This window comes from Pelmatolapia mariae, linkage group LG5 (genome assembly GCF_036321145.2).
Source record: "Pelmatolapia mariae isolate MD_Pm_ZW linkage group LG5, Pm_UMD_F_2, whole genome shotgun sequence".
Lineage (NCBI taxonomy): Eukaryota > Metazoa > Chordata > Actinopteri > Cichliformes > Cichlidae > Pelmatolapia > Pelmatolapia mariae.
In genome coordinates, this window is record NC_086231.1 from 10,072,884 (window position 1) to 10,100,203 (window position 27,320).

General features: G+C 36.9%; 1 protein-coding gene across 2 annotated transcripts in view; it reads right to left on the bottom strand.

Annotated features, from left to right (window-relative positions):
• igsf21a (immunoglobin superfamily, member 21a) overlaps positions 1-27,320 on the bottom strand; it is a 190,752-nt gene that overhangs the window by 20,736 nt on the left and 142,696 nt on the right. For both annotated transcript variants that reach the window (XM_063473621.1, XM_063473622.1), the window contains one exon: positions 10,797-10,912. In XM_063473621.1, the coding sequence (XP_063329691.1) occupies positions 10,797-10,912 (116 nt within the window). The remainder of the gene's footprint in view (positions 1-10,796; positions 10,913-27,320) is intronic.

Below are 27,320 nucleotides of genomic sequence, written 5' to 3' on the forward strand. Positions count from 1 at the left end.
GAAACTACCACAGATGTTTCCAGGTAATCATCACACTTCTTGAAGTTTGCTTTAGTAGGTTATTAATATGTAATTAAAAAGAAATAGCGTTGCAATTTGCAGTCCTGGGTCATGTTATTACCACACATTAGTCTTATAGGCATATTTTATTTCCACGTAATTACCACCAGTTTCTGACCTGTTATTATTACCTGTTGTTATTAAATAAACTTTAAAGCACCACTGTTGATACAAGACAATTACTTGGATTTTTGGCAATAATTTACTCCCATCTTATTGCCTTCTTGTAATTAGTACAAAAGTAAAGCATTTCATATTGAAATATTTACACTTAGTGGACAGCTTTACCCTTCTGAGTCACATTCACTGTTACATCAATGTTAATTGTAATATGAATATGATTGACAAGGCTGCCTCTGTGAGCCCTGCTGCTACTGGACACACAATATCATTATGAGCTGTGTTGTGCTGCAGGGGATTTTTGTGGTATTTATAGCTTACTCATAAAACTTTCAAATGCACAGCAGATGTTGCTCAAAAAAGTAATAATAATGATAAGAAAAAACATTCTTTAACCACCCCTTTACGTAATCAACCTTGAATTAGTTAGTGGCCCCATCTACCTGCACAACACCTACAGTACAGAGATACAACACATTTTTCTCTCCAAAGTTTGCTTACTTTCGGTTGTTGTAGTGATTGGCACTTTTTCCTCCACCAAATTTTTCTACCAGTCTACTTCATGTGACAGCTTAAAATTCAATAGCACAATGGGAAGTGAAAACATCAACCTTATCCACAATGACCCTATTGCATCTGCTGCTAATTCCTACAGCTACTCAACAACTTGCGTAGAGAAGAAGCTTTTGTCAATGTGTACTGCAGCACCTCATTAATTATCACAGCAGGTGGAGGGAGAGCAGTGCGGATTAGAAAGATCTATGCACCTGTTCTCGAGCTTTTGTTGGACAAAATGGTGTGGGTACACAATAACACCTGTGTTGGCTATAGATTGGTATAATAGGGAATTAATTCAGTAAGCCTAGATAACTGATTTGTTTCCGTAAACATTAACAGACAAGTTCATTTATAGGCATAAAAGAAATATTGATTAAATGTCTGAATGACTTAACAGGGTGCACTGAGCCCTGTGTTACGTCAGCTCTCAACATGTTGGAAATAATACATTATTGAGGTGTTACTTCCAGCAAAATATCAAGCATAAGTTTGCTGATTCATAGTAATCTCACTGTGACTAAAGATTTTTTTTGTCACCTGTCTGGTTTAGTTAAAAGAAAAGGAATAAATGGATGTTTCATCAAAGACATGAATAAAATGAATGACACAAATGTAGCTGCAGGGAGAAACTAAAGTTCTATTTCTGTTTCATTATTCTGCAGTTCTGCTCCTTTCCTCTCCCATTAACAGATCATATGTACAGTGGGACATGGATATGGAAACACTTTAGACAGCGATATAAATAGACATATTCGATATGAAAGTCTTCGAAGAGGAGTTGAGTGACACAAGTCTTTTTAGATTATTTGTTGTGCTGTCTAAATGATTACAGACTAGTCATATTTATTGTGACAATATTTTTTTCAGTGTTAAACAGTATTACCATCATCAGTTTTTCCACCTGATACTACTTCTGCATTACTTGTGCCTGATTTGCTGAGCCATACTTTGTGGATATTAAATACAAATTAGTAGAATGCGTAAGCTTTAATAACATTCTGTCTTATACCAATATATGTGAGACGTTATTGAATATTTCAAGCTCAGAATGCTAACTTGTAAGACATCATATGCTGAACAAATTAGATTTAGGATTAAAATAATCTGTAAGAGTGGAATAAAGTTTTCCAAAGCCAATATTTGACATCTTGTAAACTGTTCTCTGAAATCAATTTCATGGCATTTCTGAATGTACTGAACGCAAGGAGAAACAGACATAGGACACGGTTACTTGCATGATTCATGCTGCAACAAAATAAGCTAACAGGACCCTGTGTCCTTGTAAATATTAATTTGAACCAACTAATTCATCCTAAAATCTATGCACAATTAAGGAGACATCTGCCATCGCTGCTGTCTTGGTCTGTTTTTCTTTAAGCTACCTACTAATTTGCTAAAAATCCCATTTCCCACATTTCCTTGTTTGACAGGCAGAGATAATAGAAAGCACATCACTTCTTTCATTCTGTACAAATGAGAGAGCAAACACTGATTAATTTTCTACATGTGATTATAAAGCAGCCAAAATAACACTGAGGATGTCTCTAATTGTGATGCATGCCTCCAAAAGATGATAACGCTTCACAAAGTGACATGGGCACTTTTGTTGGATACGACTTTAGAAGAATCACCTTTTTGGATATTATGCGTTCTGATGAATGCACTTGTTTTTCTTATTGATCAGTAGACTATCACAAAACAGGCAATTTCTGGTCTTTTATGATGGGTTGATTTCCAAACATGTTGTTGTGGGAAAAGATAAAAAGTACATCTGTAGTATCATGTAGGAGATTAGGTGCATTATATAGTCTGTAGTCATGACAGTGGCTTATGCCATACATTTTGCATTTTGCTGCCCTAGGACCTGGACTGGAATGTTCGCTCTCATGTAAAAGAGGATTTTTGAGTGCTTTTGGCATTGCGGCTCTATTATTCTCTTACAGTGCTATTGCACGGAATAAAGTGATTATCAATCATGGCTCTGTTATAAATCCCAAAATACTTCATAGTTCAATATGTGCAAACAATGAAACCAGACACAAACCACTTACTTCATTCTAAAATGAATTAACCCAGAAAAAAAGAGATATGCAATTCTAAGCCCATATACAATGCCAAGACAGTAATGAGTGGCATAAGAAGGGTTTTGCATTCCCTTGTGAATAGACTATGATGAGAGCACCTGCACTCTGTTCACTGCCAAAATGCCCCCACCTCACCAACATCATGAATTCAAAACCTTTTCAAAAATGTAACAATAATGCATTGGTCCATATACACCTTCATGTTGCTGCAATTAATCATGGCAGTGTCAAAAGGACAAGGCAGTAATTTTCATAGTGACAGAATGATTCAATGGGAGAGCAGAAGCAAGAGAAACGGGGAGAGAAAGAGCACAGAGGCAACGAGAGAGATCCTGGCCATGGCTTAATCAGCTTTCCTTCTTATTAACTGTCATTATCTTTCTTCTTTTCAATCAGTGCTTGCTTGTGCTCTGAGGATGTTCTAATAGTGGCACTGGGAAGCTATTATTGATATGCCACCAGCTTGCTTCAGCGCTTCAGATGCAGACAGATCTTGAAACATAATGGGTGACACTTTTAACTCATGCGGTCCATTATATTCAGCCCTCTCAAAGCTGCAGTAGGGAATTTGGTGTGTTGGGTGTCTCCAAAAAGTGGTGAGAAGAAACAGGTTTTTAAAAAGGATGAACTTCCAGACACTGGAGATACTTCAAGGAGTAAAATGTGTGCAATATATGAAAATATGGTGGACCTAGTTTATAAATATAAAGTACGGAACACACACTACACATTGTAGCACACTTGCCTAGCATTGCTGATAGGTCTGATAGGGTAATATATATTTTAATACAGCCATGCAAGTAAACTGCTTCTATCACCTAAACACTTAAACTAGCATAGTCTACTTTTTACAGAAAAGAAAAAAACAAGTTTAACATTACTGGTTGACCACATTTGCATATTTTCTCAGTTCTAATTTGACAATTAAAGAACCAATAAAAGGGAACATAGTCAGCCAGATGAAGGAACAGTAGGAGCCTTATGAAACTGCCTAGTATAACAAGACTTGCAACAGTATATTGGATGAAGTTCAGCACTTTCAAATTTCTATGCTAAGCCAGAATCATGTATCAGACATTATGCTGGATGCTGAAAGGATGTAAAAGGATGTTGCATAGCAACAGGGACTTTTTCTTTTCTTTAAGAGAGCCAAACAATTTATCAAAGCAAATACAAAGCCATGCCTTTTTAGGACAAAAGACATTTTGTATTGAATGGTCTATAAAAGCTCATGAGGTTCTTCTACACAGCGATAAGAAGTCCACGCTGAGCTGACATATGGTGCTTGTACCTGTGGTTGGCGCTGAACAGTGGAAAGGCATAATTACATGTGTGCATACTCTGTATTGTAGGGTAAAACAGAGATATGGTAATGAAATGAATTGGGATTCAAAGAATACTGAACAGAAATATGTCAGAGAAACTTTTAACATCAAGGAAGGAGGTTATCCTGCCACAGAGAGAGCTAATCATCTGCTTTATAAAAGCTGAGCCAGGAAACATGTAAGCCAATCATGTTCATTCACTGCAAGCACACAGTTGAGGTTTTCAGCTGTGTGGTGTTAGACATATCTTTAGTTCTGGTAGTAAAGATATAGGTGCACTTACTGTTTTTGGAAGTTTAGGTTTAGAAGGAAATGTAATGCATTAGTGAATCCTTCACTATATGCTGATTTTTCCTCTTACCTGCTATTCTACTCTCTTTCTTTTTTATGTTGGTTCATTATTTTTTAATCAGTTGTTTATTTTCTCCCATTCAAAAATGCAACTAGCAAAATAAAATGAAACAATTTGAAAATCTGATGGCTAAAATAAGCTAGTAAAGTCTACTGTTTGCTATTGAAGTCTACAGTAGCTGCTTTGCAGCATAATTAGCAGCTCTCATTTTTGTCTTCACTCTGATATAGTATCTCTAAGTATTGCTTAGACATAAGAGGAATGTAAAAATAATGTGATAATGTGAAATGCTTTTCGCTCATGCTGATGCACTTACAGAGAATCATAACCTATGTTTGCAGTTCTGCTCAGCTTTATGGAGCTGAGATCATTGTTTTAGTTCTCTGCCCCTCAACTTCATTGCTAAGGTTCACTCACAGCAGTTTCACTGTGTTGGTCTCTGCTGCTAAAGGAAGCTGTTTCAAGTCTAAAACCTCCCTGTACATTCATTGTGTATGAATGCCAGTGGAACACTTAGCTCCATAACTACTGCAAGCAAATAAGCAAATGTAGAACGACAACTGTTAAAATTTGGTATTTTTAGCATCTTTGTACTTTCAGTGTTCACCAAGGATACTATGTTAACTCAGTTTTGACAAAGACTGGGTTGAAGACACAAAATACAAGTGTATGTTGTAGCCTGAAAAGCCAGTTAATACAAAATTTGTTTTATTTCAAGTCTATGTGAATATATCTTATTCGGCCCATTCTCCAAGACTAAAGTATTAATAACATTTTTTTCCTTCAAAGACTAAGTGGAAAACATTGTTACAGACCACCATACTTTAGAGTACAAAATGCCAATGAATGATCATATTTACTAGCTGTTACTAATTGCTGGCTCAATCAATTCAGTTGGTTTCTTTGTAAGTTGTGAGTCCCTATTGAGACCAGGCTTGCTATGATATGACATTGAAAATAGAGCTGACAACAGCTCATTTTGCAACAAGCCCCGGGCAGTAGCACCGACAAAGACTAAATGAGTTTCATCAAAAAGCAAATGGAGCTGTTTGAAGTTGCAGCCACATAACTGGGCCAAAGCAGGAACACTCAAGCAAATACTTACAAACCTAATAATGAGGTTTTATTATGCAGCATGACCGTAGACAATAGCATAAATAGAACAAATGGACACTGTTTAAATGTCATATTTCTTCTTATGTGTATGCAACATATGAGTTAAAAAACAATGCCACAACAAAATGCTATTTCTCCAGTGTAAATTTCCTTTTTCAAACCTTATATCCACTAGCTATAAGTATAGTTTGATTTCAAAACAAGTACTTCTTACTATGACAAGTTTTGTCATGTGATTTGGTACATTTTAAGTGTCAAATATTAAAATAGTACACGACAGAACTAAGCATGTGCTACAGCTTTAGCTATCAAATGACATTAAATAAACAAAAAATAGTTCTTCTTTTTTTGTTTTTACCCATTAAAAGCACCACAGTTAAGACTTAGAATTGGATTAAATATAAATTTCAAAGGGCTCAGTGAGAGTAGAGTGTGAAAGTCTATTCTTGAAACCTGTCAGAGAACATTGGCAAGGTTTTTGGTTTATTATACCAGTACACAGCAAGTTTGACAGGTCATGATCAGTTCTCCTCTGAGGCAATGTTTCCGTCCAAATTGAAAGTGTTTTCCTCCTCATGTTCCTTGAATCAGCAGACGTGGCCTTATATCTTACTTTACTCTAGTCCAAACACAATATTCGCATATATGGTGCAGAGCTAATTCGCAATACTGAAACTACTGTCTGTACAATATATTTGGTATATCTATTCCTATGTTTTTCTATTTGGAGCAAACTAATCTCATTTTAAAGGAATTAACCTTCTTTGGATGGTTTGACATTCTGAGTGTGGAAGCTTTTGGACCCTGTGCCTCCCGTGCTGTTAAGTTTTAATTTAAAGACACTTACCTGGCTTGCTATGGGGCTTACTGCTAATAAATAATTGAAATACTTTTTGTAACTTAGTCAAGTCACTTTTATGATATTTAAATGTGCATGATTTATTGAAACTTATTTTATATTAACAAAACATTTACATCCTTTGCTCATTTATGATAATATCAACAACTCTGCAACCTGCTACCCAAGGGTTGCACAGCTCAAAGACGTTTAGTGGTAATGCATTTTTCTGGTTATTCTGACACCTCATGAATGCCTTATATTCCACGCCATGAGAGCGCTAGGAACATTAGGCCCTTCACTCTCATAGTACTCACATCCAGGTGTTTTCACTTAGATTGGCTAATTAAACCCCTTCTCAGGACTGTGGGTTTGTACAAACTGTGCCGGACTAAAATAAAATCCCCCGTTTCACACACTTGTGGAACAAGTTTAATCTTTGTGTTTTTAAGGAAAAAAAACAAACAACCTGTATGATGTTTGGTGACTTTAACAAACTGCCAGCAAACTGTAGCTCTACTCAGCTTCAAACAGAATGACTAAGAACACCTGTGTGGGTGTGCAGGACTAATAAAATCTAATACAATTTTTTTCAGGGTTTGTTGCGGCAAAGGTCCTCAGTGGTAAAATAGAATTGCTTAAAAAAGGTGCTTTGAAAACAAAATTATGTCATCTTTTGGATGCTATTGGATTCAGGTTTCCCCATATGATTAATGTAGGAGCTCCATTAAAGGTATTAATGCTTTATGATATGTTAGTGTGGAAGGTATAATGGTCATCAATAGTCAGTTGGAAAGGTTTCTGTGTTTACGGTCTTTCATGTCTAAATCAAGTTCAACCAAATAGCTTGTTACTTTTATGTAAACCTATGATTTTGTCCATTAATGCTATTTTTTATAGACATGCCAGCAATCATTCTTTCTAAACCTCAAAATATTAATTAGGAAAATGCTGCTTGCTTTTTCCCTCACTGATCCCCAATTTTTTTGGTCCAGTCTATGATAAGGTGCACTGTTTCATCCACATATCTGTTATTGCAGCGTAGTATACTAAGTAGCAGATTTCCTCTAATACATTGGATCGACAATTGCAATATAAACGAGGGAACTTGACTTACATGAAGTGTTTTCGGCTGGGCCTTGTGTACCTGGAGTCAAGTGCTTTTGTCAATGCACAAAACCCTATATTTATAAATATAAGTTGTAATGGCTGCTATTACCTTCATGAGTTTTTATTATATGGCGTGCTGCAGGGAGAAGCCTGTTCTAACATTTGAATCCGAGCTTTATTTCGAGCCCCTGATGGCTCTTTCTTGCTTCACATTCGTAAACCCTCGCAATACTCTTTCACATGATTCTTCATTAGGTAGTAGACGAGGTTTGTTGTGTCGGTGTCTGTGGTGGGGACCAGTTTGCACAGTACATTTTTCTGCTCTGTGTCAGACTTTTCATTAACTAATAAATTCCATGCTACAGAGGTAGCCCCTAATTTAGAAATGAGCTCCTCGATTTGTTCTGGCTGGTCCTTCTGTATTGGTGCGACGACTATTGCAAACAGTCATCTAAAGCAATGAAAAAATATTGTAGTAAACAGTGTGTTTTGCGACAGCATGAAATAAATGATATAATATGAAACGACAGTTGTTTTAATATCTTTTTCCAATATATTTCGTCATATCACACATCCCTAATAGTGATCGATAGCGAAATGAAAAATCACATTGCTTTTTTTGTTGGTTTAATCTCAATTCAGTGACTTAATCATTCAATTGGTCCATCACTGACAAAGCTAATTAAAAGCAATGTGACTTATCCTTTTTTTTTTCTCCAGTATGCGTCAGAAAAAAAGGATCCAGCAGTGCTTAGCTTTAATGGCTTTAGGCTCCCTGTGAAATCACAACAGGCAAGAACCACAGCAGACATCACACTATCAACCAGGAAGTACCTGAGAGACGGAAATCATGTTCACCTTGTATTCACCTCTCACTGAGCTCATAATTGCTGGAGAAAGGTGCACTGAGGGTCTGGAGTCCATTACCATATACCCATGGACAATGATTAATGACCCAGTGGGAACTAACAGCAAGTGACTGCTCTCAAACAGTGTCCGTAAGCTCATATGCCACCAAACATCTGAGTATATACTTCAGATATTGTAAGACCTTGTTTTGCACTTCAAAGCATTGAGAAAAATGTGACTGTGACTAACACAGATGCATACAGCTATATGCATCTGTGTTTCTAAATGTGTGCGGATAAGGGTGTACTGTTGTGGTTGCGTGGTCGCAGAACCAGGGTTTTGAGTGTTTGGGCTATGGATTCTTTCTAGTTTTGTATTTTGTATGTAAAGAAAGTCTTTGGATATGAGTTCCATTGATGGAATTTAGCTTTCTATTCACACTGTTATTTATTTGTGTTTACATGTCTTCTTTGTATAAGTTCTTTATGGATTTGTTATTCGTGCCTTTAGGTCTTAGCCTGAGTTCCTGATACACTTACATTAATTTACTTATTTTGTGTTCCCATCCTTTTCCTTCAGTCTTGCCTTTGTATTTGTCTTTTTATCTTTCTCATTTGCCTGTTTGTCATTTGTGTCAAGTTAATCTTGTCCCCCATGTCTGTTGTTACTCTTCTTTCTATTTTATTTTGGCTATTGTTGTTCTCTGGGTTTTGTGTGGAGTTTTTCTTCCTGTCTTATTATGTTGTCTGTGTTCCCACCTGTTATAGCTCCCCTCGTTATCTTGTGTGTGTATATACTGTCTCCTTGTTGCTGTGTGTCACCTTGCCCTATGTTTCCTGAGATTTCTGGTATCCGGGTTGCTGTTTCTGTTCGTTAAATGCTTTCGGACTGTGTGTATTCCATTGAGCTTATGGGATTAAAGTGGAATTTTGAGTTTAATTCCTGTTTCTCAAGTCCTGCATTTGGGTCCACGATCCACAACCTTGACATTAATTATAATAATTATGTGCGAATGAAATAACCTCCATAACATGCAATTACATGAACCTTGTAAATTTGATCTACTCATTTTATTGGCTACATTGCACAACAAACATATTTATGATACTCAGTCACAGGTCAGTTTGTCTTTTGTGGATCTAGAAAGCATATGATAGGGTACCAGGAGAGGAACGGTGAAAGTGTATGAGGAAATCAGGGGTGGCAAAGAAGTATATGAGGGTGGTAAAGGACGAGTGTGAGGACAGCGAGACAGCGTGGGGTTGGACTGACAGATGGGTTGAAGTTGGGGGTGGAATTGCACCAGAGGCTAGCTCCAAGCCCCTTCTTTGCAGTGGAGATGGACAGGCTGACAGATGACGTCTCCATGAACAATTATATTCAGAGACAACATTGTAAGCTTTATTTAGAGTAGTGAGAAGCTGAAAGAGAGTCTGGAGAGGTTGTGGTATGTACTGGAGAAAAGAAGAATGAAAGTCAGTAGATGCAAGAAGGAATACACGTGTATGAATGAGAGGGGGAGAGGTGGAAAGGTGAAGATGCAATGAGTAGAAGTAGTGAAGATGGATTTTAAATACCTAGGGTCAACCTTACCAAGCAATAGTTAGCGTACAAAAGACGTGAAGAAGAAAGTGCAGGAAAGGCAGAATTGGTGGAGACGAGTGTGATTTGTTACCGAAGGTCAGCAGCAAGAGTTTCACAAGACATTAGTGAGACCTGCTATGATGTATGGCTTGGAGATGTGGCACTAGCAAAAAGACAGGAGGCTGCAGGTGGCAGAGCTGAAGATTTTCAGTGGGAGTGACCAGGAGGGACAAGATTAGAAATGAGTACATCAGAAGAACGGCTCAGGTTGAGCAGTTTAGAGACAAAGTTAGAGAGGCAATGTTGAGATGATTTAAACAGAGGGAGAGATATAGAGTGGATATACTGGACAAAGGAAGTAAAAAAATGAAGCTGCCAGGAGGAAGAAAAAGTGGAAGACCACAGAGGAGGTTTCTGAGAGAGGATCTGCAGAGTGCTTGTGTGACAGAAGAGGGTGCAAGGGACAGTATTACATGGAGGAAGATGATTCACGGTGGCGACCCCTAAATTGAGTAGCCAAAAGAAGAAGACGATCTAACAGATCAAGCTGAAATGAAAGTAATAGCAGCACATATTTTAAATGACTGCAGGGAGATGCCTTCTAAACTCTGATATTATTATTTAGCAAATAACAGCAAATTTCAGTGGGACGCATATATAAATAGTACTGGTCTGTGCACTGAAAAACAAAAAAACATGCAACAGAGTTTCTGTTTGTCTGTAAACAACAGGGACCTGTGTGCTGTAAAGGCAAGTCCCAAGCGAGCTGGCAGCATGGTACATCTTCAGCAGCAACTCACCGATGGGGCTGGTTTCCCTCCCTTTGCAGTGCAGACAAGAGTCAAATTCTGGGCTTGGTATCGACTGAAAGGGGCTGGAGTGTTTTCTGCCACCACTGATATGTTGTTTGGAGGTGCTGTGAAGGACAAGGGAAAAGATGTGTGAAACAGCATCCTAACACACTGGATGGACACAAAGTGAAACCTGAGAAATTCATAAACACTTACAAAACATCAGTTTTCACTTTCTCTGTGCATTGCAAGAGTTATTTCATGATGAAATGTCATCTTAGGGTTATACATGTAGGTGGAAACTCTACTGGCAAAACTGACAGCAAAGTAAGAGCAAGAAAGGGAAAGCGGATAAAGAGAATTGCAATTCTGTCCAGATGTTTAAAACTGACTAAAACAAATGTAGAGACCTACTTTATCTATCTACTATATCTATTTTCAAAAGAAAGCGAAAACCTGCTGTGAGAATCTCAGCTTTAAATGGAAACTGAATGGCGGGGACAATGTGTTCGAAACTCCCCAGGGCTCATGCAAGTCGGATAAGGCTGATAAGGTAGAAAATCTCATACATATCATATCACTAACCCTCTATCTGAATCTCTCTAGGGATTCCAGCAAGTATGTCATGGTAGTGTAAAGGGAAAACATGTGAGCAAGACTTCACAGCACTTTAGAGGAGCACAGGGAGGGGAAGGGGGTAATGAATGGAAATCTCACACGTTCCCCAGAAAATCAGCTGTTCAACATGCAGTGCTCTGGTCCTTTTTATGGCGGCTTAAATATGAACGTACATACTTCACAAACCACTGTGTGATGGTTTAAATGAAATATTAACAGATACCTGGTGACAGTCATGGCTACCTACACAAGGACTATCTGAATTTTGATCAGGAATGCAGAGCATCAAAAACACTTTTCACAACATTTTCTATTTTTCTTTCATATAAATGTGTAACTTGTGTTTTTATCTCTGTGAGGGATTTTATGAAACATTGTGCACACATATTTAAAAGTTAGCTGCTCAACAAAATTTGGCAGCAGGACGCTTTAGTAACACATGAACAGGCCTGAGCTCTTATCAGAATGAGAAACATTCTTGTAATGCCTCAAAAACTCTGTGAATGGAGAGAAGAATCTTTTTGAGACAGATAAGGCCGATAAGGCAAAAAGAAAGGTCACGCAGAGATCAGTGGCTTTTTCATGTGCCAGTTTTATGTGTAAATCTATCAAGCAGTTTTAAACAGACATGCCACAGCAATTAATTGATTAAAAGCAGGTGGGAGTTGGTGGGGGATTTAGCTGCTGGCTCGGGTGCCTCTGTGTTTCCACACCTCTTAATTGCTTATTGATGGAATTCATATGGTTGTAAATTAACCTTAGAACACTCCATTAGCTTACTGACAAGCCTGTCTCAACCTGGCATATGATAAGCTGTCAGAGGTGTCTGCTTCTGACCAGTCAAGCTCAAGTACTTGACACAGCAGTGTATGTAAATGGCATCTAGTACAGTGAAGCTGCGCTAATATGCACACCATATAATAAGATGATAATAAAAAAACGCAATTCAGCTTTATAGGGCTACAATATTGATTGCTGTATTCTATAAAACAAAATTATATTCTATTTTGTAGAGTCCAGTAAATGTATTCTGGACACTCCTGGTACTTTTTTCCTAAGCTGTGCAGTTAAAATATGAATTAGTTTTGCAATATGAACATCTGTGAACACAAAGAGATCAAGAGAGTTTTTCCAGCAATCTGTAGAGAGCTTTAGCACAAACACACGTGTAATTTCGACAAAGTTAATCTCATGAAAACCAATCTAATTACAATCAAAATAATTACTGTTAAATTGGATGTCTCCATTTGTCTAATAAACACAGATAATCCCCTGAAAGTTAGCTAAAACAATAGAAAAAAGATGCCTTCTTTAGTTACAAAAAATTACTAGTACAACCTTAAAAATGCAGAAATAAAATGATTCCTCAATCTGGTTCAGAGGTGCTTCACATTGATCATGATACTCTATTATTTTCCGCCCTGTAGGTGTGAGGGCATCTAATAGAAGTCAAAGCCGAAGACGAGCCTTAAGCCTTGGTGAAATATTTGATATGTTTAATACCAAGACGTACTGTGCACAGCACAGTGTTTTCAAACACAACAACCCTAAACAGGATTAAGATGGCTGAATGTAATGATTGCATCTAAGCCTTTCATACCTCATTTAATTGAAGTTGTCTCTTTGCTCACTTGTTAAAGGTTGAGCTGATTTTTCTTTTCTGTTTTTCCCTGCAATGGAGTTCTTTGTCTTACAGAGATCTTCATATCACTTATTTGAAAAGAATATATACATATTTTTAATATAAATAATTTAAAATGTCTCACTTGACAAGGTTACTGCCAAACGCAACATTTGGGACTGATATAGTGCTCATACAAAACATGGAGAGAAAAATATTTGCACTGAAACTCCCCCCCAAAAAATGTCACAGTCAAGTGTGCTAAACAATGCGTCCTCTTGGGAAAAATGTCAAAAGAGGAAAAACTTGTAGAAAAAATAAGAAATATCAATATGAAAATGTGACATTCTTCCAGAGTTTTCTTTAAAGACTCAAACAACTGAAGTAGATATATAACAATTCCAAAACCCTCTTTATGAAATCTACACACATTGTATGGGCATAAAATATATCTCCTCTATATACCTGTCAGTGCTTTAACATACTGGCTGTGGCAATAGCAGATGCCACAATACACCCGTTTCTGCCAGCCTTTAAAAAAGCAACAAAAAAGTTGGAGGATAGGGTGGTGGTATTAGGGAAAGTCAAAACTTTGACAGGTAGGAGGTCAGGAGATGTCCTGATCAGAAGATTTGTACTTTTCATTTCTCCTACCTTATTAGATTTGGACAACAAAAACTATGTCTGTGAAGGTTCTCAGTCATCCAGGTCATCGTAGTCAATGAGATGAGAGGTGAAACGTCTTCAAGCAACTTAAAGAAGTCCAGACGCTTTTCTTTGCAAGCTCCTTTGACAACAAAAACTACTTTTGTTTCTACTTCCACAACACTAAAAAATAATGCTTACCCAGTGTGTTTAAATGTGACTCCAGGGGCCCTTTACAAGCGTCCATATGTGATGAGTTAGGGCCCATTGCCCTAATGCAGCCTGGTGTGTCATGACACTCAGACATTTTATGTGGAATGGTAGCAGCTTTGACTAAACAAAAGTATATAATGCCCTGGAAATAAAAATGGTTTTCATGATCTTTTCATCTTTTCTTTGCCGGTGCATTTTCTCCAATCTCAGGGGCTCATTTTATTTCTTCAATCGTTACTTAAAATTAAAACTTTTTGAAAACTTGCAATTACTGTTTTAGGATGACAAAACCACGAGAGGCGAGACACCTTTGCCTAGTCTGCAAAATATATACTGTATAAAATGCTGGGTGTGTTTCATTGCATCATAAAATATAGATCCCGAAGCCTATGAAATGTGAGGTCTGCAGTCCCACAGTCTGCCGTCTTTGTTTCAAAAACCGCACTTGCACAGCACTGCATTAAAAGCAACATTTAATTCCTTTTGTCCCTAATAGTACTACTGCTAGTCACATCAATAACAATCTCTCCCGCTATTTACCACCTCCTTTTTGTCCTATATCCTCAAACACCATTACTCTGCTATCTTTACTAACAAAAAAGAAAAACAGAAAGGGAGAAAAAAAACTGCAAAAGGGGATTGGTGAATCTGCAAAACAGAAGAACATTTAATGCTCCATAGAGACGGCCTTCCCTGCCTCATAATTAGGGGATTTAGAGCTCTGGAGACAGCTGGACTCACAAGACACACTCCCAACATCCCCCTGTACTAAGCACCCTGACCTTGAGTCCACATCTCTGGGGGTTTATTTATTGTGTGTGTGTTGTATGTGTGGTGGTTGTGGTTGTAAGATGAGCGTTGCAAGAAATACTCTCCAGTCCAGTCCACGGCTTTTACTTCTACTCTTACTGATATTAATACATTAACTGAATCTGTACTTGTTCAAATGTTTCAAAGTAATCAAAGTGAGACTTTTGAACAAGTTCGCCAAACTAAATGAATGTAATTTCACTTGAAGGCACTTCGCCTCTCAGCATTAAAACTAAGAGGATTTACTTCATTCTTAATTCCTGTATGGGTTTTGTGTTAGCCCTTTTATAGACTAATGATCAATAAGGTGCACTACTGCCTCACACATGCCGCAAGAGGCTCCCAACATCTGTACTGCATTTATTGGTACACAGAGTACTGTAGATCGATGGACAGAAAAGTAAAATACAAAATTGCCAAAATAACATAAATTCCTCTCTGCGTTTTAAAATGTTGAAGGTGGAATTAAATATGCAAGCAGAAAGAAAGACATTTGATCCCAAAAAACATCTAAATGTACTTTAGCAATGTAGTACTTTCTCTACTGCTTTGCAGCAAAATATTTCTGTTATTCCCATTCAGTGAGATTTTTCTTTTTAAAGAGGTCAGGTACAGCCTATAAAAATTGGGGAGATATTTGACATATTTGGACACTCAAACATACAGCTCTCTTTTAAACACTGCCTGTAAAAAGAAAGTTATTATTTCTCAACACACTATAAAAGAATTTATGGATTGTCATTAAGTGAACAAAAATGTATATCATCATCTTCTGTGGAAAAGGTATGTGTGTATGTGTCTGACCGTAGAAGCTAACATTGCCTCTTTTAGCAAAAAACAAATCAACAACAAAACAAAATTATTTTAGTTGCATGATATCCGGGGGTTTCTCGAATATAGAGCCGCTTCAGATCCTTCTGCATAAGTTTAAAGGGATTCAAATCCAGACTTAGGCAATTCCATAGCCATCCTTTTTTTTTGACTAATTTCTTGGTGGAATTGCTAGTACGTTTTAAAATGATTGTCATTTTGGAAGATCCACTTCAAGCTTCAGAATAATGACATTATCTTCAGTCACTCTTTGATATGACATAGAGGTCTCCAGTCTATCACAGGGCGAACATAGAGAGACTGACAACCAGTCACACTCACATTCACACCAGTTAACAAGTTAACCTAACCCCATTAATAAATGTGGGGATTTTGGACTGTGGCCAGAGTATCTGTACAGAACCAACAGAAACGCGTGAAGATTGGCCACCCAGCTTCTTCATTTTCTGTCTCCTCACTATATGTTCCTGGCACTAATATTTTCTCCTCATCGTCTCACACAACTCATTCAGTTACCAGCATTTGTTTCCATGTCACCCATGACAAAGCTATGTACATTTAGTATAATTTTATTAACTATGAAAACATCATTCTTCAGAGTAAGCCAGTATAGTACTTAACTGCTCCTAAATGTAGTTTATAATTGGCCCCAAACACAAAAGCATAAGTGAGAGTTTAACTGGGAAAAGTGGAAACAGAATTGCCCGTGCCAGATTACTGCAAATTAAGCGACTGGAAACTCAGAATGTCAATTTAATTGACTCTTTCACCTAATATCCATCCCAGAGGAATCTGAAATAGTAGTTAATTGCTTCATCCCTGAGCATCTTCTATGATCTCAATTTCACTCTTTGGCTTGAGGATATGATTTTGGCATCCAAAAAATCAAAACAAATTTTACACTGCCAGCTCCTGGCATTGCACAAAACATACAGTATCCCCCTCTGGTGCCTTACTTTTACTCTAAGGGTAAGATTGTTCCTAACACAGATGTCTGTGGAAAAATATGCATGTGTAGAGACATGCAAGTGAAACAGTCATTTTTATAAGCTCGTGGGTGTAATTGTGACCTCTTGTAAGTCAGATTGTTATATTTTCGTTATTTAACAGACACACCTTGCACATGCCAGACGGAGTTAAGCTGAATAAAACATAAAACTCTCTTAAAAGTGTTTGCATTCTTTATTTTGAAAAGGCTAACAATTGGATAGACCATTAATGTAGCAGTGGGGAAATAAAAGGTTATTTCAGTGGCAGACTGAAATAAAAGTTAAATCTTTTTGAGAAGATAAAAAAAGATATCTTGAAATGTTTGCTGGCATGAGTTCTCGGTATCCAGTGTCTTTTTTTTTTGGGGGGGGGGGGTTCCCAAAAAGACACTGAAGTTCTTTTTTAATCACTTTTTCTATTGTGCTTTTGTATTTGCATATACACTCCACCCTGTTAATTTGCACAGGTTATTATTGTGCTGTCAGTGCATATCGGATCCTCCTGCCCCAGCCAACCACTGAGTGGTGTAGCTGCTCGCGAAGAGAAGGAGACTCTGGTGGCTGTCAGGAAGAGGAAGGGGATGACACACAGAGACAAAAGCTTGTGTCACATTGAACAAGTCCCCCAGTTCCGAAGCCCATTAATCATACCGGTGGTGTTGAAAATGCACCAAGCACATAGATTACATGCCTGTGTGTTTGGACTGGTCTGCTTGTTTTTAGATAGTGAGAAATATGTTTGCACATTCTTGACTTGAAAGACTTTTTTTTAAGTGATGCATTGCTGAGGAATGTCAGTTGTTCCTCAAGTGGCATAGAATTGCAGTCTACAGTCTGAACCCCACCTCACCCTCACCCTCACGCAAAAAAAGGTTTAGGATTATTACTAAATATACTAAATATATTTCACTTTGTACGATAAAGAGAATAATGTGGAGCGTAGGAATAGTTGTGCCTTTTTTCCCCTCTTGCTCAGTTTCCATATGGTAAGAGATATGAAAAGTCATGGCTGCATATGGCTCTTTCCCCATTCTCTCCCCAGGCTGCTGTTGTCTGATGGTAAACCAGTCTTGGACTTGCAACTTTGTACGTATAATGAGGACAAGGGGGACAGAAGAGAGGATTTTACAAGCACAGTTTGAAGGCTTGGTTGAGACAAGACAAAAGGGAAAGCTTTTTTGGGCTCTCAAATAGCAGACAGTGGCAGATGGGACTTACCCTGTACCGAGCACTGCATCAATTATGCCTTGACTGGCACCCTCATCCCTAAAGTCCATTTTTTGCTTAAGGGCAGAGGTTTGGATTTTCAGCTGGTTACAGTTTACCTCCTATACCTCTTGCCTTATCCAGCCTCACCTTTCAGGATTGAGGGAATTCACAAGGAAGTCACATGCACTGTAAAATGTAATTCTAGCTGTTTGTTATTTCAACATATTATTCTATATCAGTTTGACGATAGATGACTGAAGTTGTTGTTATAACATAGAATTACAAGTTAAAAACGTCCCAATTACACCAAAAAAAGCTAACTTGAAAACTCATGTCCAGCTAAATCAGAAACTTATGTGAACTTGACAATGCGGGTAAGTTGAGCACAGCAGGATTCAAAACTGCCTCACGTGACTGCTACCGAGGTGCATCATGGGGAATTGGCGGTTAACGACATGCTCACTTTACTTGGACGTTTTCTAATCGTCTTCTTTGGAATATGCTTTCAAGGTGAGTAACATTGGTTATAACTATAAGGAAAGAGAGCTACAAAAGTTGGAACATGTTTTGAATTTATGGCATGACGTGTGTTTTTCTCTTTTACCGAAATGTTTGCTTTAGCTAATGTAACTTTAGCCGACAAGGTCCAGCTTGTGTGTCATGACCAAACTTGACCTAATAAACTGACATATGGCCTTTTTTATGGGTTTAATGTGGCGCTGAGCAAATCACAAGTATTGTGCCGCTAGCTTTAAGGTTGTGCACTCAACCACTGTTGCGATATTAGCAAGCTAACTCAGCTAATTAATAAAGCTTATTTCATATTGTCTCTGTACTTGTAAATTCCTTTCAAGTTCACAGGCTGTTGTATTTTGGTGGAAGTTCATTTTGGCAATATTTCCAATAACTGGCTGGGTTCAAAAAGACCTTTTTGGCAGGACTCGGATGCTTGTTGTCATCTGTTTATCCCTATGTAATCACTTAAGGTGTTATTAACTGCTGCATGCTAAGCTGCAAGAGTGCACTGAGGACAGAGACAAAATATGGTCTACAAACCAGCATTATATTAGTTTTTATCAGATAGTCCTCCAGTGTGCTTATTTTTTGCTTTAATTATATTGTGCAGTTATTTGTTACCCTGAAATGCTTTATGCTTAACAACAGTTCACTATTTTGACTTATTTTTGAACTCTTGTGATCAGTATGACTAGATTGTGTGAGTTTCCATACTAAACGAGCTGTAGTGATAAAATAATTGGCATCAGAGACACTGATTTTTGGCATGGTATACTGCAGAAGTTTTTTTTTTTTTTGCATAATTTACCTTTTAATTAAACTGCATTCTCTGTATTGTAACAAAACTAACATTGTTTATATGTCAGAAAATTAGCAAACATGAATAAATGGCGAAAACAATATAATTATAACATATATTTTTATTTTACTTATTTTAGGTCTGTGAAGCCAAACTTGATGCTGGGGATTTATTTTTGTCAGTGGAGTCAAATGGTAAGTTACAATTTGTGCATTTTGTCATACTGGAAACACCTCAGATTATATTGTAATTTAATAGCTCTGTAGAACAAATGATATAAAGATTGTAGTGTCAGGGTACTTCTTAAGAAGTAATATGGCACTATTGATGATCACATGCAGGTGGCATAAACTAAATATTCAGACGTGTTACCAACAAATGATTCATTAACAAAAGCAATGGAGCAGACTGTTTAGGTTCTTGTGGTTGTAATAACATCCATAACTGCAAGTTTGTCATTAATTTATTTTCACAGGTCTAGATGATCACATTTGACTTTGTCATTTAAATGAGGTGGACTTGCAAACTTTGCGCTCTTTGGGGTAAATTGCTGTCCACTACATATACACAGAATCTGCACAGTATTTCAGATCTAAAAAGGGAGTATGTAATGGACTTGCTGGCTTTAATGTAAAAAGCCTGTTGTGTAACTTTAATGAGGCAGTTGGACTAAAACAGTATTGCTCATCAAGGTAAACATCTGAGGAATAAGGAAACTGTTACTTGTCCTTTTACTCAGTGTTCTTTTAATCGCACGTTTACTAAAGTTTTACATCACATAAGTCATTTTCACAATCATTCTACTTTAAAAGATTTCAAGACAGAGCTTATTGTTCTCTGAACTTCCTTGTTTGCTGAACGGCAGGTAAAGTGCATCTTTTTGTTTGTTTGCTTTTGTGTGTTTGTGTTTTCTCTAATGGGCCTCAGATGACTGTTTGCTTAAATTTGGGTCTCAAAGAATCTTTTTTTAATTCTGCCTGTACTCTCCACCCCTCTTCTTCTATTGCTCAGGTTGAAGCAGAATTTGCCCGTCTTACATCTGTTGACCTGAAAGGGTTCCTTTTTGCTGTGCTTGACCATTATGGAGAGGTTCGTGGAGCTGTACAAAATCAAGAGCGGCATAGAAAGGCTAACTAGGCTCATAAGATGCTTCGGAGATGATGTAAGTGTTCAACTGCGAAATCTAATCCTTTGTTTAAGTTTTAGGTTATCCAGTTCAACTGATGAACTCATTGAAAGAAAGCTGATAAGTAAAGTCTGTCATCATATTTCACAACTGGACATTTAGTGTGGTAACTTTTACAGAATCTATGTATATTGGTGGTAGGTTGGATATCATATTCTACTTGAATGTCCTGATAAGCCTGATTCAAAATCTCCAATGATAATCATATATTGATGGAATTATGCATCAAAAAGCTGTGAATTTGGAGCTGTCTACATGCTTCATAAACACTGTTTAAAAAGTGTTTTTGTTTTCTTTTTGACTTCTTTGACCAGAGCCCTACACAAAGGAAGAGGACAGAGGACCTCATTTTCTAAAGGAAGATCCCTCACACACTTTCAAGACTGTGAAGGTTAGCATTGTTTCTTTTAGTAAATTTAATAATGACAGCACCACAGTGGATTTTAAATTAAAAAGTACATGTGTACTTTTTCCTCACCAAATGTATTATTACAAGATCTTTGACACTGGATTTGGTCTGGCTTTTAGAGAAACTAACTGGCAAGCTAGCATTGATATTATTAGTGTCTTGTGTTTATTCATGTCTTCACCAGGGTCTTTGACATTTCGCTGCTGTACTGTTCACTTCAGCTTTACGTTTGATTTCTCACATTGTATATTGTAATGGCAGAGATATTAGGATATTTAAGGGGCTGCAGTGGCTGCTACAGCTGTGGGGGGCAATACTTTGGTGAAATGTCCTGGACCCTGGAAAAGAGACTGTGTAGACTGGGTAAGCAATTAAAGGTTACTGGCCGAGAGTCATTGGGCAGCTGGGTAAAGGTGGATGTTGATATTCAGTGCCAATTATGCAACCTGTTCAGCCATGTCTATATGCTCTTTTTTCATGCTGTTAATATAGGGGGAAAAAATAAACTTTAATCAATAAACTGATTAAAGAAGCATTGTCTATGGAGCCATAATCTGATCCTGTAGTGTAGCTGCAGTTTGCACATTTCATGTATTCTCAGCCAGATTTGGTTTAGAGCACAGCCAATATTTAGCATAAGTAGATTTAAATTCACACACTGGTGATGGCAAGCTACATTGTAGCCACAGCCACCCTGGGGCGCACTGACAGAGGCGAGGCTGCCGGACACTGGCACCACCGGGCCCTCTGACCACCACCAGTAGGCAACAGGTGAAGTGTCTTGCCCAAGGACACAACGACTGAAACTGTCGGAGCCAGGGCTCGAACCGGCAACCTTCCGATTATAAGACGAACTGTCAACTCTTGAGTCACGATTCAGTCATCCACCCATGTGTGTGAATGACTGAATGTGTAAAGCACTTTGGAGTCCTTAGGGGACTAGTAAAGCACTATACAAATACAGGCCATTTACCATTTAAATTGAAAATTTTGTTTGAATTCTGCAATTGAAGACATGCTCAGTTATTTATGAACATGGTCTTTGTTTAAAGCAAGAAATGGATTTGTAACATGGGGGTGCATATCTCATTCTGAAAAAACTTTAACAACTAATAAGTGTTACCCAAAGCCAATCACCATCATCCAAAGCATCAGTATGGCTCTTCTTTGGAAAGACATGAATTGTTAAGCACACGGGATATTGTGTAATTGTAATTGTGTAATTTTTTTTTTTTTTTTGTCTTTGAACCCTTTTATAGCCGACAGGTATTGAAGACACGTTTTCTAAGAGGATGAAAGTTGGCATTGCGATGGTGAAAGAAGAAGACATCGATGTGTTGGTTGTCCTTGAGGCAGCAGTAATCCTGTCTAATCTGAGGGATGTCTCAAGTGCCATTTCCATGCTGATGGGCCTTCTTTTTGCCCTCAACATACACTATCCAAAGGAACTTAAGGACATCTTTGAAGTCATTCAGAACATCCTAATGAACATTGGTGGAAGGCAGTGCATCTCACTAGTGCATGGTCTAAGAAACAGACTCTTGCAGAAAGCCATGCAGAACTGTAATTGTATGATCCTTAGTGTTAAGGACAGTTTTTATTTTACTGTTTGTTTTTTTATTCTTGCAAGTTCTCATTCTCACTTTTGTATGTCACTAAATGACTACACTTTACATTCCAGATTAGACAATTACTCATTTGTTCATGGTTTAAGAAACTTATGTGAACAACAATATAATGCTGGACTTTGCAGATGCTTATCTCATGCAAGTCAGTAGTTTTTCCTTTGTTTTGCAATTGAGCAGACTCAAACTAATGTTTCTGAAATATCCATATTATCAAATGTTTCAGAAGCATGCAGTCATTTTCAGAGATATTGGTTCTGTGGAATTTGTTGCAATTGTAAACGAAGACAAATACAAGAGTTTGATGTCTTAGTTGTTATAAACTGATCTTTACTGTCACTTATCAAAGGTTTTGTACTATTTTAATATTTCAAGTTTTATGCTAACAGGTGTGACTGAGCACAATGAAGTTTAAAAATTTTGTAAATGTAAAGAATAACTTTTCTAAAATAGCAAGTGTCCCGTTGATACATTACATTAATGCAGACTTTATGTTGTTACTTCACAAGAATCACTACTGCTCCTAGAGTATTGGTCAGAATTTCATCTTCACCCAAACTGGGCTCAAGACCAAGTTCAAATTTATTGTTTCACAGGGAGCAGCCTTTGAGTTTTGATGGATTGTGAGCCTGATGAGCTACGTCACTGATTTTTCTGTTTCTCAGATGACTAAGATGGCACAATAAATGGTGAATGTTGGGTGCTCATGAGTAATTGTCTTGTCATGTTCTTAAAACAAACTTTCTGTATGAAATGATCAGATAGACTTTAATGGAATCTGTGGGGTTTTATTTTTTTTCTGTAAACAACAGAAAATTAATTTAAAGGAATGTAGATATTTAAACCTGAGATCTAAGATAAACCTAACAGGTAGTTTTGCTGAAATGGATGTTAGAAAGCCAAAAAAAAACAAAACAAAACTTAAGATGTTTAATACACATTTTTCTTTACATCCAGTCAATCAACTCTGATAATTAAAATGAAACTGATTTACAAGTTCACTCAGCTACCTTAAGGAGCTCAGTTAATTAATAAACTTAAATCAACTTAGCTAACAGATTATGTTAGTTAAGCTAAAATAGATTCCTAAGTTAAAAGAACTACTAAAGTATTTGAATTAACTAAAAAACCCAAGTCAACTGAACTAGGACAAGAGTTTAAACAATAGATTATTTTAATTTAGCTGAAAGGGTTTTCCCAAGTAAAGATGACAATTAAAGGAGTTGAACTGACTAATAAATCTCAGTCAACTAAACTAAGATGAAAGTTTAGACAACATGTGATTTTTCATTAAGATAACAATTGGTTGTGTTATAAGAACAAACTCTATTTCTTGACTTAACTTAAAATTTTAAGGCAGCCCTTTACCTCATATTTTTAAGTTGAAACAACAAGTTATATTTTACAGTGTGGATACACCTTTAAAATTCCCAGCATCTTGTGGATTCTCTTGATGTGTGTAGGTGCAATATTATTTTTTAATTTTGCTTTATTTGTCATTTATTTTAATTTTAAGACACTTAATATCAAAATACGGCTGTAGTCATATGAAGCCGAACAGCGAGGTAGTGAAGTATTCATCATTCAATTATAATCCCCAGACCATAAACAATCCCCCATAAAGTCTTTGAAAAAATCTACTTCAAATGCCTGCAGCCAGATGGCCACAAGCTCTGCAAATGTCGATATGGTATACACAACATTCAGGGACAGGGAGGAGAATTCATATTTCAAGCTGACATGTAAGGGTTGTTGATGGGGCAGTTATGACCAAGATAAATGGGTAACAATGCATCAACAGTTTTGCTTTTTAAAATGGGCAAGAAAATACAAGAGAATGACTTTTATTACCTTGGCATAGTTAACCTTTTCTTTAGACTCAATTAAAAATGCTTTTGAACAGCTCGCTCTTAGCTATTGTCAGTAATTGAATAGTTATTCAATTGTCATTTTGCCAGTTTAAATATTTCACTTTAAGAAAGTAAGAAATAAATGATAGTCTTTGCTATAAGACACACAATCTCTGCTATTAAATCAGTGAAAATAACAAACTTCTTTGTGCGTCCAACTCAAGAGACTAATTTCATAATCATCATAGCATATCCTGACCGCAGTGCAATTAATAACATGTGCAATTGCTGAGTTGTTGATATATTTTACCGAACTAATTTTACTGTCTTTAAATATTTGGGGAGCAATACATATGTGGATCTTCCTTTTTAAAGTAAATGTTTTCTAGATATAACAATGCAGTTCCTAAATGCATTCTGACATGTACATTCCTAAGCGCCCTATGAAAATTTGACCTTTTAAATCTTGTGAGGAGATCTCGCAGGGAGCATCTAAACTGAGAATTTAAAGTTTAAAAATCTCTCTGGGCTTTAATTATTCATCGTGGCTTGAATGGCAGGTGAAACACTGATCTATATTCTAGTTTCACAAAGAGAATATTTGAAAGTACACCTGCACCAGCTTAACAGAGTTTCATGTGTGTTTTAATGTTTTTACACAAAAATACATTTCCTGTGTGAATTTACTTGGACCTAGAGTGAAGAGAAGAGGTGTTTATTTAGTAAACTGTAATGTTAGGATCAAACTGAGATGCAGGGCACTAGTAAAATATTTACTGCGAGTGCTGTCTTGTATCAGTGTGGAGGTGAGAATGGGCCAATGAGTGTAAAAGTGTAAAGCACTTGAAATAAAAGTACTTCACATAATACAAATGATTAATCCAAATTTAAAAGCAGATATTTACTACTTTGTCATGACAATTTAATTCTTGTTCTTGCCTCAGCTGAAAGGTAGTAGCAGGCCACACGTGCATAAATGGTTGTAAAATGGTTTTAACTGGTTCCCCAGCATCCCCATTTTTTGAAGATGTTAAAAAAGAGAGAAAAACCCAAAGTAGCTACAAAGTGCAGTGTGCTCGCTGTAGTCAATTAATTCCTCGGGGAGATGGGGAAGAGGGAATGTTTAGAGTGTCTAACATGACTAGAGGGATAAAACTGGTTAATCAAATGCGAATGTCCTCCCTGTGTTGTTTCTGACTAATGGGTTATTTGTGATGAGTAATTCTCAGAAAAGAATGGGATATAAATAAATGCTAGCATGTTTGAACAATGTTCAAACCTCTTTGCTGAGCATGACTCTTTTTTTTTCAACAATAGAAATATTGCAGTAGTCCTGTTGCATCTGGATATTCAAACAATAACCATATAGTGTTATACTGTGGTAAAATCTACAGTTAACTGTTACATTAATCTATTTTTGTGTTTATTTCTGCTCATTAAGTTGCTGCTCAGTTTTTCCACCACTATGGTGAACAGTAAATGGACTGGCTCTTATATAGAGCCTTTCTACTCTACTTGAGCACACAAAGCACTTTGTATAACATGTCTCTTTCACCCATTCACGTCCATTCATAGAAGTAAGTTTTTTGTTGCACCTTTGTACTTTCTATCTAACATTCACACTCAGATGAACGCAATATCTTGCCCAGGGATACTTTGGCATGCAGACTGGAGCAGCCTGGGATAGAACCACCAACCTTCTGATTAGTAGATGATCTGCTGAACCTACTGAGCTCCAGCTATAGCCATCCAGTAAAGCTTTACCAATATTCAAAATCGAAATTCACATATAAGGCTGCTTATTTCACCAGTCTGAACAAATGCACACAGTTTCAATTAACCAGATTACATAATACGAGTGGAAATTCTCTGTTTTTTTGTTTGTGTGTTTTGTTTTGTTTTATCCTAAATATAGCTTTGCATGGTCTTTTCTTTGTTGTATTTTATTGGATTTTAAAGGCAAATCACCAAAGAAGCTCTCAGGAATGAGCTATCTGAAATATTTAAAAGTGAGCATATCAAAACATTTCTGAAAAAAAGTAGCGCCATAGATCAAAAAATTATAATGATCTTTTTATCTTTACTTGTCACTTGTATGATTTTTAAAATCAACAGAGAAATAGTCAAGAAGGATGGAAATGTTACCCTGTTGCTGTGTTCTCCAGAGTCCATTGATAGAGGCATGGCTCTACTCAGTGCACCTGCAATTTCTCAACTTCATTTCTGTGGTGCATCTATCAATATTTACTGGACACAACAAACATTATGAGTGACATTTACACTCCTCCTCAGGAAAAGACAAAATCCACAAGGCAGAGTTGATCTAATTTCTCAAAGGACTAAGCCAGGCCTGTTGATCCAAGCACTTTTCTCTGCTTTGTCTTATTATACACCTGTTTTGTTCATCTTGTTGTTTTGTTTGTCAGCTTCATAAGCAATTACATAAAGCGCTATGATGAATCAAATCAGAAGCTCATTGTGAATAAAGCCTATGTGTTATACGCTGAGAAGAATGTTTTTTTTTTATCTTTGTGTGTGTGTGTGTGTGTGTCTATATGCTTGTGTGTGTATACACACACACAAGCATATAGACACAAAAAGAGAAAAAGAGAGAGGATAAATATGTATATAATTACTTCAAATACTTTAAAAATTAAAATAATAATATTTAAATCGATAGTAAACTTCATAAAGACTCAGCACTTTTTTTTAACATGAGATACAAATGTAAATCAACCATTAGCACTGAAATGACACTTGATTACTTCATGGTGACATATTACATCTCCAGTTCCTAAATATTCATGAATGCAGTGGTTCTGATTTTCGGCCATAGAAAATATTAGATTTATGCAGAGGGTGAAAACAGCTTTCATTTTCAAAATAAATTGAACTGTGATGGTGAAGCAGCTCGTTTTAAACTAGAAATGATGACTAACATCCCGGTGATCCTGGCCTCCTTCTGTGCCATAAAGAAAGCCGTTTTCTGCCTCCCACTTCTGAAGTTTTTGATCATTAATTCAATGCAGCGAACAGCTTCTAAAAATGTTATCCAGTAGACCATGCTGGATATGTACACCAATGTATGTACCTTTAGGCATCTTTCACTACAATTCATATTTTTCTATGTAGACAATTGAATCGTTGAGCAAGACATTTCAGTCAATTTATCATCAAATCCCATGGTAGCTAATTCTCTTAAGTTACTGCAG